Below are 15,912 nucleotides of genomic sequence, written 5' to 3'. Positions count from 1 at the left end.
AAGAAAAACTCTATACACAGCCCATTAAATGACCCCAACACGGTCAAAACCTCCAATTTAAACAACACAGGCAACTGCTGCATGAACATTAAGTACCGGTAGCTAAGATAAAACAGAATTGAACTATTCAGTTCTGTCCTCCCCCTCCCCCACTACCACCTCAAGGATGTTCTGAGATGAAAGAAAACTCAAATTAACATTGAGGCTTTGAAGACTAGGAATTAAGACCGGGAACTTCTACAGTCTTGAGATACCACCCCTGTAAGGTGCACTCCTGCAGTACAACCAATAGCTCTCAGTACCTTTTTTACATTAAATATTGGAGATACAAATCACTGACTTGTATCTCACATCAGGCTAGCAGAAAAAGTATAGGTAGTGGCCCTTTTCTGCAAGTCTTTTCTGTCTTTTCTAACAGGCCTTGGCATCCTATTAAGCAACCAGCAAACCTTCTATGGGCAAAAAGCACTGTGTACTTCGCAACGTTCCTCTCTTCGTTCTAGGCAACATTTCTCCCTTATTGACAGCACAAGCATTGGCACCCATATAACTAAGTGAAGCACCACTGTTTTCCTAATACTGGCATGTGCGTGCATAACATTTTACACTAATGGAAACTGAGGACTGGATTTAACTCTTGTTCAAGGCCAAAAAAAGGGAGTGAAATTTTGTAACTGTATATATTGCTCATAGGACATATTTGCAGGTCATGCTAAACCATGGGTGTGCAAGGAGGGAGTCGCTGGAAACCCTGTAATTGTGCACTCAGTTCCCTTCCTGCACAGTCAAGAAAAAGACTTTGCTCAAATTGAACTACACTTTCCATGAATGCCAGGTTTCTGTCCTAACTCTGGTTAGCCTTTAACAAACCAGTTTCAGAAACCATGGTTAGAAGTTGCCTCGTTTTGAAACTAACCCTGTTTTGAAACCACAACCCCCTGTCTGGATAATATGACAATCAGACATTCAGGGCAAGGAAAATTAAGCATTGGTGAAGTTCTTCCAGCCATGCAAGGGAAGTTGGGGGTGGGGGGTGGGATATGTGATCATGAGGATCCTTGCACCTTCTTCCCCACTACTGGGTGTGACAAAAAGCCAATGGTTAAATTGGAATATATTTGACCATAGTAATAGATTATTTAAACATAGAAGGGTTAAAAACATTAGGTATAGACTCTTGCTCTTAAATGACAGATGAATTAAAGGTGTGCCAAGATGATACATTGCTACAAACACAACACTGCACTTGTCAGTACATGCTAAGCTGATTAAATATTTACTCCACTAAGCTAGGCCTTTAATGCAAATGTTTTCAAAGGGAGACCATAAAATTGTTACTCTATTTTTTAAAAAACAACACTTGATTCCCTCTGCTAACAGCAAGGTTTGCGCCGTATCTGAAAGGCTAAGTTGAATGCAGAGTTTCTTGAAAACAAAATTGTTGCACATCTCAAAAGAAGAGCCCAGCGGACTGAGCAGAAGGAAAGAGGCAGCACGTGCATTGCCAACAAACACAGCTGCCAGATCTCAGCTTACAAGGAGCAACAAGTTCTTTTAAATGTGGAAGGGGGAGTGCGGGCACAGAAAAGGCGTCTTGTAAGAGATGGTCCATTTTAAATGCACACTGTGCTCATTAGAGGGCACAATTTTTCCTACTACAGCTTGAAAAACAGGTTCCTGCAAACAAGGATTGCTTGAGACGGAAGGGAAAATAGTCAAGCTATCCCATAAAGCACACTGAAATAGATTTATCTGAATGTGCCAAGACAGGTACAGAGCAGCCCTTCTAAAAAAACACTTCTTTGCAGCTAAAAGGAACCCTAGCTTTTTCTTTCAACTTTAAAATTGCTGTAACCAAATTTATTCATTTTCTATTCTTTTTCCATTTCACCCCCCCCCCCAAATCCAAGGCAGTTCACAATCCACACAATTAGGAAGTTACCATTTGTGAATCAGTAACTACTGTTAAGTACACACTTCTAACATCAACACACACCCAACATTGGTTATAAACTTACTACTCTCCTACCTGGCACCATATGCAACCTGCCTCTGCCTCTACAATTTAGGATACTGTCCTCCCTCTGTTGTTGCTAAGAACAGCTAATCTACTCCCATGAAAGCCTTACTTTCACCTTCCAATTTTCCTTAGCTGTCCACTTTCCTCTCATCCAAGGGGGAAAACACCATACCAGAGCAACCCTACTAAAAGGAAGCTCTTCCTCAAAAATCTGCTCCTCTTGATTATCTCGATTGCAAATAATATTCCAAAGTCTTTGCCTGCTGTCGCTACAACTTTCCGATCTTCTTGGCTTTTTAGGGCTCATTCATGTAATTAAATGTTTGTGTTCGATGACTGCAAGTTATATTTTCAAAGCCTTCATGAAGATCCATTCACAATCTTCAAGAAGTCACCATGTCCTTATGTCTGGGATAACTTGCAATGTAAACAAGAGCTACCCTACCTCCGATTGGCAGAAGTTAAGTATTTATACATAATATTTTCTCCAAGTTTAAAACAAAGCCAGCATGATTGCTATAAATAAATGCTATGAATAAAAACTGACTTAAAACAAGACACAATGTTCTAGGCATACTTTTAAAAGAAGTATTTTTAAAGTTCTAATCAGCGATTAAGCTCACACTGAAACAATAAGCTTTGCATTTTATCAACTCTTTCAATGCTGTGACACTACTGCTTTCAGCAGAACTTCATTTTAATACGGTATAGAAGGCAGGCTGCAACTGCTGAGGTCTTCCCTTGTCTGAGGCATGTTTTTATAAATCACAGAATACTTATAACTAGGGCATTTAATAATTTATGATTCCACAGGGACACATAATATGAGAAGTTTCAAGTGCGAGGTGCCGGGGAAGAGCTCACAGTTGGGTATCATTGGCAGGAACCCATGGTGCAGACAAAGCTTTGGCGTCATCATTCCAAATAAAAATAAGCATGAACAAACCAGCAGGGGAAAGGGATGATGATGATGTGGAGGACAATAACAACAGTGATATTTACAAAACAAATGCCACTACCACCATCACCCAACCCACTTTCTAGCCCAGCATTATGTTCTTTTTAAATAAAAGTCTAAATTATAAATAACGCTAGTAATGATTATCTAGTAATTACATACTTCCCTGTGCATATACCAAAGATATAAATACATGAAATGTACACAAATATATAATTTATTCTGGCAGCTGTGAATGAGCTGACCATATTTTTGGTGACCACTATGGCAGATGTGCAAGAGGTCACTTAAAGTGGTCAGGTATCTGTATCCTAAGTATAGAGAGGAGCAGAAGAAACTACTGGAACTGAGTCCAAAAAAATCAAGCAATGTGAGAGACAGTAGCAGATGTGCCACACTGCTGTGCAGCAGACCACAAACATTGCTAGTCACAATCAAATGCCACAACACATTTCAGGTGCTACCAGAGTATCTGTCAACTAGAAAAGGTAGCAGCAACTTACCAGGGATGCTCTGCGAGATCGTCTGCTCATTGGTTGATCAAACGGTGGACTGTTTATCTGTAGCTTTTCAAGATATCCATCTGGTATCCTGATGTCTGCAGGTAGTGACAAACGCTTGTTCAGGTCCTGAGGAAGTTAACAACCATTGTTAGAGGGGCACAAGTAATTTAAAAAAACCCAAAAACAAAAACCAATCAAATATAAAGTTGATTCAAAGAACATTTCAATATTCGATAATTGAAAATACTAATTGTGAAGGAAGCAGCATATATCTAATAGTTATGCCAAGGTTAGGTCAACTTGCTATTGGACACGATCTCCAAGAACCCGTAAATCTCAAAACAACTTGTTTCCAAAGGGAACTGCAGTTGCACTACACATCTCAACTGCTTCAATGAAACAAATCTCTATTTGCATTACTGTACAAGAGGATGTGCTTCAGAGTATGATCCCATACTCTGAAGTAACCCCATCAAGCCCAGCTAGACTTACACCCAAGTAACTACATATATGGTTGAAATCTGTTGTGTTCTATTATATATATGTGTAAACACACACACCTAAAATATGGTAACTGTCAACAGGTGCTCAGGGATGAAGGCCGTCTCCATAATGCTTAAGAAGAGTCATATTCAAACCTTCTCAGACACTCACAGTTTGATCACATACATTAGCAAGTATTCTTGAGTTTCTTTTCCTCTCAAATGGACCTCACAGACTGATGATACTTGGCAGAGCCAAAGGTAACCTCTGGAGCCCAAGATTCCTAATATTCCATTCTCTAAATAAAACAATTCTGACCACGTTCTGGGTTGGGTCCATTAGCACCACATTTTTCTGCAATGTAATTTACCAGTCTGGCATGCTCTAGGCTTCTCCCCTCACCCTGAAGTTTGGCCTAGGTGTTCTCATAACTCAACTATTACTTAACCTGGAACAAGATAAAGGTCAAATCTGATGCTCTGACTCCATGTGGACTTGTACTAAAGTTCTGATTTATATTATCTGCCCTTTTAGGCACAGTAAGTATTTCAATTATATTCCTATATTCAGATTTATAAACGTAAAACCATTGTGGACAGCAGGCAGTAGTTAACCTCTAGACAGCTTCCAACAGCTAGGAAGGTTTATCAGTAATAAGGTACACTTGCACACCAGTTTTTGGCAACTTCTTCCAAACTGCGACAGTTTTCAAATGGATTATCAGCACTTGATAACAGTTTCAAACTCTTGAAGCTTAAATTGGGTTTGGGCCTGAACTGCTACCGAATGAGAGGGACTGTCTGGAAAGATATAAGGCATAACTCTAACCTGGCCTGAAGCTGACAAGTGATGTTTATAGACATAATCCAATGTTTTTAAAATAGTTCATATTCTTGGCTGTCAGACAGAATTATTGAGAGCCAGGGAATAATAAACTGTTGAGGAAGCAGCAAAGTAAGTTATAAAGAAAGAAGAGATGTGAAAGAATAGAAGCAGAAAGTAAAAGAGAGATGAGGACTGAAGGCAAAGAAGAGGATAAACTTTCCAGAAAAGTGCAATGTAAGCTTTAATAATATAGGTGCACTTCACTGGACAGAAAGCACAAAAAGATAAATTATTAAACAATTGGCAAAGAGGCTAGAAGCCTAAAATAATTGCTTCAGGTTCCCAAATCTTCCTTATTACAGTAGCTGAGAAGCACATAATAAATCATGAGGACAGGCACTTAATTATTTGACTCTAACTATAGTATTGCCCTTGCTACTGCAAAGCTACCACAGAGAGAGAGAGAGAGAGAGAGAGAGAGAGAGAGAGAGAGAGAGAATAAATGGAAAGCGATGCCCACATGCCATGGTCATCAGGATCCCGTAATATTACCAATGAGAAGAGGGGGGGGGGGGGAGATGGAGCTTCAAAGTTTGTAGATGTCAGCTTGATTGCCCAGAGAATCCATTATAGGTCAAATGAAAGTGATTTGCTCTCTTGTGTAAGTATCAGACTGAATCAGCCATCTCACCAGTTTCAACTAGCATCAGGAAGACATCATGTCAGCAACAGCCACAAGCTGCTTGCTAATAAGTTACACTGCTGCTGCTCAGGAAAGAGGATTTAATATGCCTTGTTTGTTCCACGATGCTGTTTGCTCTGCTGTTTAATTTCCTGATAAGCTGACCCTAAAGGCCCCACAGCCTTACAAATAAAAGCATACATAATATGTAAATATTTAATTGCGTCTTCCAACATGGCAAGAAACTATGAGTCCATGCCATACACATGGGTCCACTTTCCTTACTGTTTTTGTATTATGTACTCTTATTATACAGCATGAGCTCTCCTTTCTCTCAGTTTTTTTCCAAGCTCACTTATCACATTGCATTTTTGTAACATGACAGAACTGGAACACTTGCAGTGAACTGGATGCACAAATTAAAGTACTGTACCATAAGAACAGTAACTTCTACCGTCTTTGAAATATAAGGATTGCAACTTCCACAACTTAGCCTTTTCTCAGGATACTTGCAGACACACAAAATCTTGTACTGTTGAAAGTAATGTTGGGTTGCTTTCACTTACTTTGCTCAAGACTTCAGAGCAAGGTGTAAAATGGCAACTGTATGAGCAGAAGAAACCTTCAGATCCCAAACAACTGTGGGTTTTAAGGACTGTAAACATTATTTGTTTTGTTGGAAAGGTAACGGGTAAGGTAAATAAAATAGCAAAAGATCAGGATGCCCAAATAAAGGCATATAGGCCATGACACTAATCTATGTGTAGGCACCAGACAATTTTCAAACATGAATCATGGTGCACCATTTTGTTGTTTTACTGTATCATGCCATGTCAGGAACACACTCAGCTAATGGCAATGAGTAATACTTCCCTCATGAAGGAAGTCATTTTTTCTGCAGCACAAAATGACTTATGAGTGGCTGACATCACAATGTTTATTGCACTTGCTTGTTTAATGTTCTGCTGAATTTTAAAAAATGAAGGGCTCTACTAAAATTTAAAAGAGAAGATTAAATACTACAAAGAGTAATAATGATCATACCATTTAAATAGCATGGGGCTCCTCAAACTTCTCTGGTCTTGCAAATGCCAAAAGAAAACAGGGGCTTATGCATCTTTAATAGTTGTGTAGAAGAAGTGTTTTCAGCGACTGGGACTTGCCATGCACAGTGAAACTGCCTCTTCTGTGCAACTATTAAAGGTACAGAATCTGAGCACCTTATGTAAAAAGGCTGCAATGAACTTCCCTTAAGTGTGCACCTCTACTATTTTTCATAGTGGATGACAACTGATCTTGCCAAAATTGCTTTCATTTACAATTGGGTTCAACTAAGGGGTCCTAAGAACCATTCCAGCTTAACTTCACAGTAAAAAATTGATACAATTGTTTTCTGTTTTACTGAAGCCCTGGAACACGCCACCCATTATTTCTTTGGCAAGCAAGACATGTGCAAGCCCACTGCTGCATGTTAAAGATCTGTGGTTTGGGACACTTATGTAACAAAAGCATGAGAAGAGCATATCCCATGCTCCAGCCAGCCAAGGAAGAAGGCATGAGAGGGGAGAAGCTGACACTTAGCTCTGTTCCCTTCCTCTTTACAGCTTCCATGGATGTCACAGTGGGTTGGGCTGCTGCACTGCTAAATAGGTAAGGCAAAAAAGGTAAAGGACCCCCGGATGGTTAACTCCAGTCAAGGGTGACTATGAGGTGAGGCGTTCATCTCGCTTCAGGTCGAGGGAGTCGGCGTTTGTCCACAGACAGCTTTCCGGGTCATGTGGCCAGTATGACTATACTGCTTCTGACAGAACGGGACACCATGACAGAAGCCAGAGCGCACGGAAACACTATTTACCTTCCCGCTGCAGCGGTACCTATTTATCTACTTGCACTGGTGTGCTTTTGAATTGCTAGGTTGGCAGAAGCTGGGACAGAGCAAAAGGAGCTCACCCCGTCACAGGGCTTCGAACCGCCGACCTTCTGATTGGCAAGCCCAGGAGGCTCAGTGGTTTAAACCACAGCACCACCCGCTCTCTAGGCACTGCTAAATAGATACTGCTGGGCAGTAAAGTGCCTCAGGTTCTATGTGCTCAAGGATCCTTTCCCTCCTTTCAACTTCACTCCATTTCCAAGCGTCTTATGTTCACTACCTCATCCCCAGGCTCACCACACAATCTGAAAACTGCTGATCAAAGGAACACATTGCCTATCAAGTTAATCATGTCATTCACAGACATGGGAGCCATTTTAAACCACACAGCCTTCTCCAGCAAATCTATTTTGCATAAATTAAATTTTCTAACACATCTGAAGCAGAACACATCTCAGAAAGGTCAGTAAGCATTAAGAGCTCAACTTCGGAACACTCCAAACACACTCATAGAGAAATCATTACCTCATAAAAGGACAGAAAGCTAAACATAATCTTTATAAGATCTTCAAACTGTAAGAGAACTTAGAACTGTGAATGAAAACCTAACAGTTTAATACAGACATTTTTTAAACTAAGTTGTAATTAGTTTTTTTTAAAAAATGTGCTTAGTGGATATGTGAAAAAGATTACACATTTGAAAAATTATGTTCTATATAAGAGAAAAGAAGATCATAGTCTGACTGAAGTAGACAGTATGTTGCTCATGGAATGAAGGGGAGTATGGAGATTAGAACAAAAGTTACTGGTTATTATTATTATTAAATAAATAAATAATTTTGTATACTGCCCTTCAACCATAGATCTCAGGCTGGTTCACAATATAAAATTACAATATAAAAACTAACAAAATACAAAATAAAAACAAAAACGAACCAATAATCCTCCCTCCCACAATAAATTTAAAAGGGCAGTGGATGTCAATCAACCAAAGGCCTAGTTGAAGAGGAGTGTTTTTGCCTGGTGCCTAAAGGTGTATAATGAAGGTGCTAGCCGAAGCTCCCTGGGGAGAGTATTCCACAACAGGGGGCCACTACAGAAAAGGGCCATTCTTGTGCTGCCCCCTTCGGACCTCTCACAGAGGAGGCTCACAAAGAAGGACCTTAGAGACCTAAGGTCCTGGTAGGTTCACATAGAGAGAGGGAGTACTACAGTCCTGAGCCATTGAAGGCTTTATAGGTCAAAACCAGCACCCTGAATTGGGTCCAGAAACTGATTGGCAGCCAGCGCAGTAGGCCAGAATCAGTGTAATATGCTCAAACTGTCTTGTCCCAGTGAGCAATCTAGTTAGCATATAATATATATACTACTGTCTGTGTAGGACAGACAAAACAGGTTTCTCCAACCCACTGTCCTTCAGATGTTCTTGACTACAACTATGGCTGGGGGCTGATGGGAGTTGTAGTCCAAAAATCTGGAGAGCACCAGGTTGCAGAAAGCTGCTGTAATAACCACAGCAGAATCTTTTAACTGCTATACATGCTACTGGCACCACAATTTAAAGACATTCCCGTTCAATAAGAGGAGCCACCACTCAAGTGGTCTCATCTATTATACAATAAAATAATTCTGAAAAGTAGATATTGTCCAAACTTATCCTTGCAATCTCTAACTTGTTATCAACAGCCTCATTTTTCAGAGCACCCAGACATCTTGCCAGCACTGACATCATTGATTGTGCTTGCCAACAGACGTGTAATTAAATCATGTCATTCTAATTTCAATGGCATTAGAAACACGTATTTTGAATTTGGTAGGGGAGGGAAGAAATGGAAGAACCGACAGTCTGTGAGGAAAATGTTTCCAGAGTTTATCTGATGAATTTAATTATGAGTATTATGTGCATCATTTTCAAACTGCTAAATGTAAAAGGCTTTCAGTCTGGATACTTAATTTGGAGGGAAATAACTAAAGTGAATGTCAAGGCTGCTTTTTGCATTTTTAGTACATAAACTCAAACAGGTGAAATGGGCAAATTGCCACACAAATCAATAGGAAAAATGTGTCCTGAAATGAATCCAAAAAGCAAAATTATAATTGTCAAAGTTCTTTTGGACTTTTTTGGGGGCAACAACTTTGTAAGGTTCTACAATGAAGAAGTTGACTTTAAAGGAGGTTTTGCCCTTGTATATTAAAAATATCGATTAGTTACATCTCAGTTTTGCTGCAATTTTTCTCCAGGTAGGATGTCTGGCATGCATACAAAGCCTTATAAATGAAGGAAATTAAGTATTCTTTCCTCCCTTTGTTTACCATCATACAAGATTCCGTTTGTTAAACAGGAAGACTGAAAAGCTGAAGAAGTCTAGAACTCTCCCATTGTGTTTAGTTTCTGAAGTGTTATGCAGATTAGTAAGAGGCAAGGGAAGGGAATCTGTGGCCATCACTATGTGGTCAACAGTTAAATCATGTCCTGCTAATTACATGTTGTAGTCCAACAACATCCTGAAGGCCACAAGTTCTCCATCCTTGCTCAAGAGTCTGCATGCCAGGAAATGAAAGTTGACGAGTGCAAAACAAACTCCTGAGGAAAGTTCCAAAATCTGGCCACAATAGGGTGTAGTGCTTTCCCCCCAGCAACATTTGGTGCTCTTCACAACACAAAATCTGAGGATATTTATTTAAAATGCCCTGGTACCAAAATCAGACACCCCTGTCTCCGAGCAGCAAGGGACTCCAGGGCTCACAGTGTTAACACTCCAACTGGGCAGTTCTCAAAGCCATAGCTTTGGAGCCAGTCCACAGGAAAGCCAAGCTTTTCTGTCTAGTTTCCAGCCCAGGCAAAAACTCACACACAAACTAGCCCCCGACCTATACTTCTCCATCCTAGGATGATGTGGCATTCACCCAGACGATGTGGGAAAAGACCTATGGTCTGACCAGGTTTACTCTTGTAGCTTCTAAGCTCGCAGATATAGGTTTGGAATGGGCCCACATATATCATCAATACCACCCCCTCAGGCCTACATTATGTTTACATCTTTCATATGTTTTTATTTCACAATGCTTCTGGGCAATTTTGAGCATCTGGAATTTTCAACACCATGTCTCTTTGGGTCAAACTAAATGTGCTTGGGATTCTCCTCCCCACGCTCTCTCCACCAGCAGCAGATGTCTCATTTAGGATTGGAATTACAACACTGGAAGTTAGCCTCCCACTTGCTCCCAGTTTAATTACACTCATCAAGTCACTGGAGGTGAATACGTTTACCAATAGAAAAGTGGCCTTTTGTTGTGCAACAGGGAAGCTGTGGGTGCCTCCAGACAGAGACCTTCAATATTGAACCAACTTCAATATTTCCTTCCAGAGAGAAATTCCCTTCCATTCTTGGAGACAGCTGTAGCTGAGGAAATCTCTTTCCGCTCAGAGTAGAGAGTAGAAGCATTTAGAGTCATGTTGCGACCTCCTTTCCCTGACAACTTCAGTTCCTCCAAGAGGGGCACCAGAAGGTGCTTAAACTTCCTAGACTTTGCCCAGGAACCCCAAGTAAATTCTGAGGGTTATGATGGTTTGAGGTGCCCTTTGTCAAGTCCAGGGAACTCAGAGGGACATTGGGATGGCCAGAATGGTTGGACAATTCCAGGATTTATGGTGTCAATAACCATGCTTCCATAGACTCATTTCACGCTTCTTACAGTACAGCAAGAATAGAAGAAATCTGAATTCAAACCTATCCTTTCAGGAGGACTCTTCCTGCATTCTTATGATGGAGGCATACTATCCATTTCCCACTGAATTAGAGGGCAAAGGAATAGGAGATCTATGGGCACTGATAAGCCCTGAAAAAACTACATGAATTCAAACAAACTAAAACACTGGAAAAGGAGGGAAAACTTAAGGAGAACAGGAGAAAACTGAAAGTGAAGCTATTAAAAAAGTAGACAGGTCTTAAAAATTAAGCTGACATGCAAAACAATCATTCTCCTTAAGAGGGAAGACTCAGGAACTAAACGTGGCCATTCAAGTTGGTTGACCATTCTTCTCTGGAAGGGTAAATTAAAGTACACTGGCCCAGCCTTCAGACTAGGAGAGTTAATCACTGTACACTTTGACATATTTGCATACCAACTCTCTAAAGGGTTAGATGATTTATTTACAAGAAGTTCTCACAACACTATCAAAGATAATTTGGAAAAAGCATGAAAAAAGTTAATTGCTACTTCAGTAACTACCAGCTAATTATAGTGAATATCAATGAATTTACTCTAAAACTAACTGACAAGAAAGGAAGTAGTTAAAAGCAGGCAAACAAATCCCAAGTCTCTTGTTAACATAATATAGTTTCCCATGGGGGAGTATTACCTCCATGGAAATCCTTCTGTGTATCCGGTTTCTGAGGCAAACACCTGTAGGGGATTGGACTTCATCAGACGACGTTCCGGAAGCTTGATCACTTTCACCATCTGATCCCATTTTCAGATTTTCATGTACAATATCTAAATCAAAGAAAACCAGCCATTACTTCACACTACTATCTCTCAGTTAAGCAAGCACTCTGCCTTTATTGTCAACCAAAGGCACTGGAGGAAACTAATGTAGCACCCATTTTATCAATAAGATTGTGCCCACAACATGATTGTTCTTTCTAAACATAAAACGACACCATTTTGGTCCAACAAGTCTTATTGACTTGAGTTTCTATTTTTTTAATTGAAACTTCTTTGAATAGAATTAGCTTCTTTGACAAGAATTAGCTTGTCTTTGAATACCAAGGCTACCAATATGCAGTTGAGATAGCAGGAAAAATGAGTTTAGAATGTGTATGGTCAAAATCTTCTGCAAAGTCATACAGCTTCATATTAAGGATACATTTCAGAGGATGCTTTATTGAAAAGCTGCTAAGAAAGAACATTTCAAGCGAGAGTAATATTCAATTATCAAACTACTTCAAGTAATGGCACTGTGTTTTTGAAATGGGTAGCAGTGCAAATCAGTTCCTTGCATATGCAATAGTAAATGTCAAATTGTGAATGTAACATTTACATGTATTTTTATTTTTCTTAAAAGATAGTAGGAAATGAGAAAAACATACAAGAACCACAACTAGTGGTGAGTAAATTACATTCAGATTTGTATTATTTACCTCTAATGACAACTTTATGAAGGAAAAATAGGGAAATGTCTAGTTGTTGTTTTTAAAGACGTTGGGTCACTATTAAGAGGGCTTAACAATGCTTTTGCCAATATATTCCAGTGAGGGAAATGTGAACAGACTATTTTTCTTAGGGACACCAAATCTATGATTTTCAAAGTAAACAAGGAGTACTTTCTTGATGAAACATAAGACTGCAAGATAAAAGGCATATCTAGGCCATTCTGAAGAATTCAGCGGTGTGAATTCTCTTGTCATGCTGCATAGTATTTAACAGATTCCTTTTCAAAAATGGGGGAGTGCATACTTCTCTGGATGAAAAATATCATAATAAGGCACAAGTCTACAACCAAACAAACTGTCCTAGAAGAAATAATCCAGCAACACAATGGGCTGGTTCATTTGTAAAATGAAACCATGGTTTACTGCAACACAGATAAGCCTCAGTGAGTTTAAAAAGGGGGTGGGGCTTTGCGTGATGCTCTCTCCCTTCTCCTCTCATACAGTCAAGACTTATGCCAAGAAAAATTACAGTTTCAAAGAAACTCATCTTAGCGTTATGTGCAATCCTGGAATATTGGTTAAAACAAAGGTTAACTGCTAACAAGACAACTTCAATCCATGGTTTAAAATGTAAGTTACGAAGTGTTTAAAGTCTAATAGTTTTCTCAAAACTTTAAATAATACTCACTGCTGCTGTCACAGCAAAGCAGCTGCAGGGCAACCTCACCCACAATGCCTCATTCTGGAAGGGCCCTATGTTCCCTAGGAAACTTTGTTAAAGCGAGGCATTGCTGGTTGGAGGCCCTGAAGAGACTTGGTACACATACACTATAGGTTCTGCCTCAGGCAGCAGGACATCTTGTGCTGGCTCTGTTGAGTACCAAAACTGAACTGAGTTCACAGCCATGCAAAATTGAATCTCAAAATCAAGGTGGGAAGAGTCATTTTGTTGCTGCTATTCTTTAACATATTTGGATTCAGAAAAAATATTGCCTACTGCAACTATTGATCTACTGCAAATCACCCAGAACCTGGCTGATCTTTTGCCCACTCAAGGTTTAACTGTTGTTTGCTTTAAAACAGGATTCCTCTTTTGCACCTAACAGTAAGTCAAGATTCTTTGAAATTGAAAGTAAAACTAGTCAGGCATTCTCCCAGCTGCACAGGAGGAGAGTGGGGTGGAGTACACAAATCCAATGGTTTACTGAAGATTATCTAACCCACTATGGAAATGCATACATATATTTGATTTTGACAGAAGCTAATTTCCTTTAGTATGCAGTTACAGGCTGCTTTATTTTCTAGGCAAATCATGTGCAATCAATGTGTGGGAGACGAGAAAGACTACACCTGTTCCACCTGCGCAAATAAACTGTTGTGTACGTACATAAGTCCAATCAACATAGGCCTAGTTATGCAAAAGCAACATTAGACAATGTGCAAGTGCATCCATTACATATCATATCCAACACATGTTGACTCAGGTTTAGGTGACAAGGGTGATGAATCACCTGCTGATACTATAGGCTTTGTGCCATTTTAAACATTTACTTTGTTATTTGATTCCCCGCCCCCCAATAAATGCTACTTTAGCACTATGCTCCCATAACAGAAATGGATAACTAATTAAATTAACCCTGATGCTACAAAGCCTAGATTCTAGCACCATACACTAATAAATGCAATAGATTATTTTAAAAATAATTATCCAATAATGATCTAATAAAGGAGGTTCTAAAATTTCCCATTATGTATTCCAGTACTGTCAACTAAAGAAAAGGAATTAAATCAAATCAAATCCAGGTACAGGGTTTATAAATAGGCCTTTGATACAACAAAACATGTTTGTATGTGTATTGTCACATACATGCTTTAAATAAATTATATGGAAAATGACTGATGAGGAAGGTGAAGGCTTTATTGAAAAATGCCATCTGCAGATTAAGTAGTTAGTTGCAGAATGGTTGATATCAGACAACAAAATATTCTATCACTCCACTGTTATGAATACGAAAGATTCTTCTGTGAGTAATGGCATCCATTTTGGCAATTACAGTGCTTAAGCTTCCAATTCAGTAGAAGCTAGGTATAATGACTGTTGCAGTTTGCTAAGCTGGAGTAGCGTCTGTTTGCAGAAATTTATTTTTATAGCCCTAAATATTCTTGTAACTACTTGAAAATAAAACAAAAAATGCACTTCGTATTAATTAAAAAGTCATGCATGGTAGATGTTATTCCCATTATGCAAAAGAATGAATTTAATACAATTGACTGGGTGAAGTAGTGGCAGATGCAGGAAATTGACTATACCAACTGAAGTCCCCTTCTGCTTATCAGACAAAGCTGCACTCTGTTCATAGGAATGATTTCTATATCTTGAGCTTATTGGCATAAAATTACACCTCTGGGAAACCTAATTCACATCTGCAGACACAAAGAACTGGCAAGCCTGCCAGTTAATTTCCGTACAAAGAGGGGAGGGGAACCTGCACTCATGAATATTTAAGCAATATTCCAAGGATTCAGTAACATAAAAGCATGTAATTGATTCAGACAACAAAATAATTGCAGGAGGAGAGATCACCATAAGACTTAGGAAGGAGACTGTAAAGAATGGATTGGTTATGAATCTTGTGCAAACGTTTTTCACAGCTGTCATCTCTAGCCAATGAGCTGAAGTCTGGCACTATCATCTTCCTACCACCACCAACTTAGAACAGTCAGTCCCAAATGTTTCATCATGGGGACTCATTATTTACACTCCACCTTTATTTTGATTGCTTCAACCACCACACGTTACTGCTGTCTTAAGCTTCATTTAAGAAGGAAGCCGACAAGAAGATGGCAACAACTGCAGTTTCCATTTAGAATGAGTAAGTATACAGAAGGATGTATACCTTTGAGATTTCTCGAAGCCTTCTTTTGTGAAGCACCATAACACTGTGTACATGATTTGTGGCACACTCTGCTTTGGATTAACTGGGCCTTTCTGGAAGGGTGACAGTATCCCTTGAATCGTGGGGCTCTTGAATCACAAGCGTGAACACCCAAATAAGGCTTTACAGCGCCATCCTATTCATGTCTACTCACAAGTAAGTCACATTGAGTTTAATGGGACTCACTCGCACATAAGTATGCATAGCACTGCAATCTTAGCGGCCTTTAAATACACGATTCTATGAACTGCTGGGCTTCTGTCAACTGCTGCCAATAAAGTGGTACATGTGCTGCTCCACCGGCCATGTGGGCAGAAGGCCGCCAATGGTATCCCCAACACAGTCCAGTGGATAGCAATGAAATGGAGTGAAGGTGACATCAGCCTGGGATTTGCAGGATGCTGAGTTGCTCTCACAGCTGGTAGGCATCAGGACTGATTTGTTCCCAATTGCTGTGCCAGCCTCATGCAGGTGCAGGG

General features: G+C 39.7%; 1 protein-coding gene across 2 annotated transcripts in view; it reads right to left on the bottom strand.

Annotated features, from left to right (window-relative positions):
* The window catches only part of CDK17 (cyclin dependent kinase 17), a 69,065-nt gene that overhangs the window by 20,565 nt on the left and 32,588 nt on the right, over positions 1 to 15,912 (bottom strand). For both annotated transcript variants that reach the window (XM_081022506.1, XM_081022505.1), the window contains exons 4-5: positions 11,705 to 11,838; positions 3,482 to 3,607 (exon numbers count right to left, since the gene is read on the bottom strand). In XM_081022506.1, the coding sequence (XP_080878632.1) occupies positions 3,482 to 3,607; positions 11,705 to 11,838 (260 nt within the window). The remainder of the gene's footprint in view (positions 1 to 3,481; positions 3,608 to 11,704; positions 11,839 to 15,912) is intronic.

This window comes from Podarcis pityusensis, assembly GCF_964106645.2.
Source record: "Podarcis pityusensis genome assembly, chromosome: 10".
Classification (NCBI taxonomy): domain Eukaryota; kingdom Metazoa; phylum Chordata; class Lepidosauria; order Squamata; family Lacertidae; genus Podarcis; species Podarcis pityusensis.
This window is presented reverse-complemented; position numbering and strand designations above follow the sequence as displayed.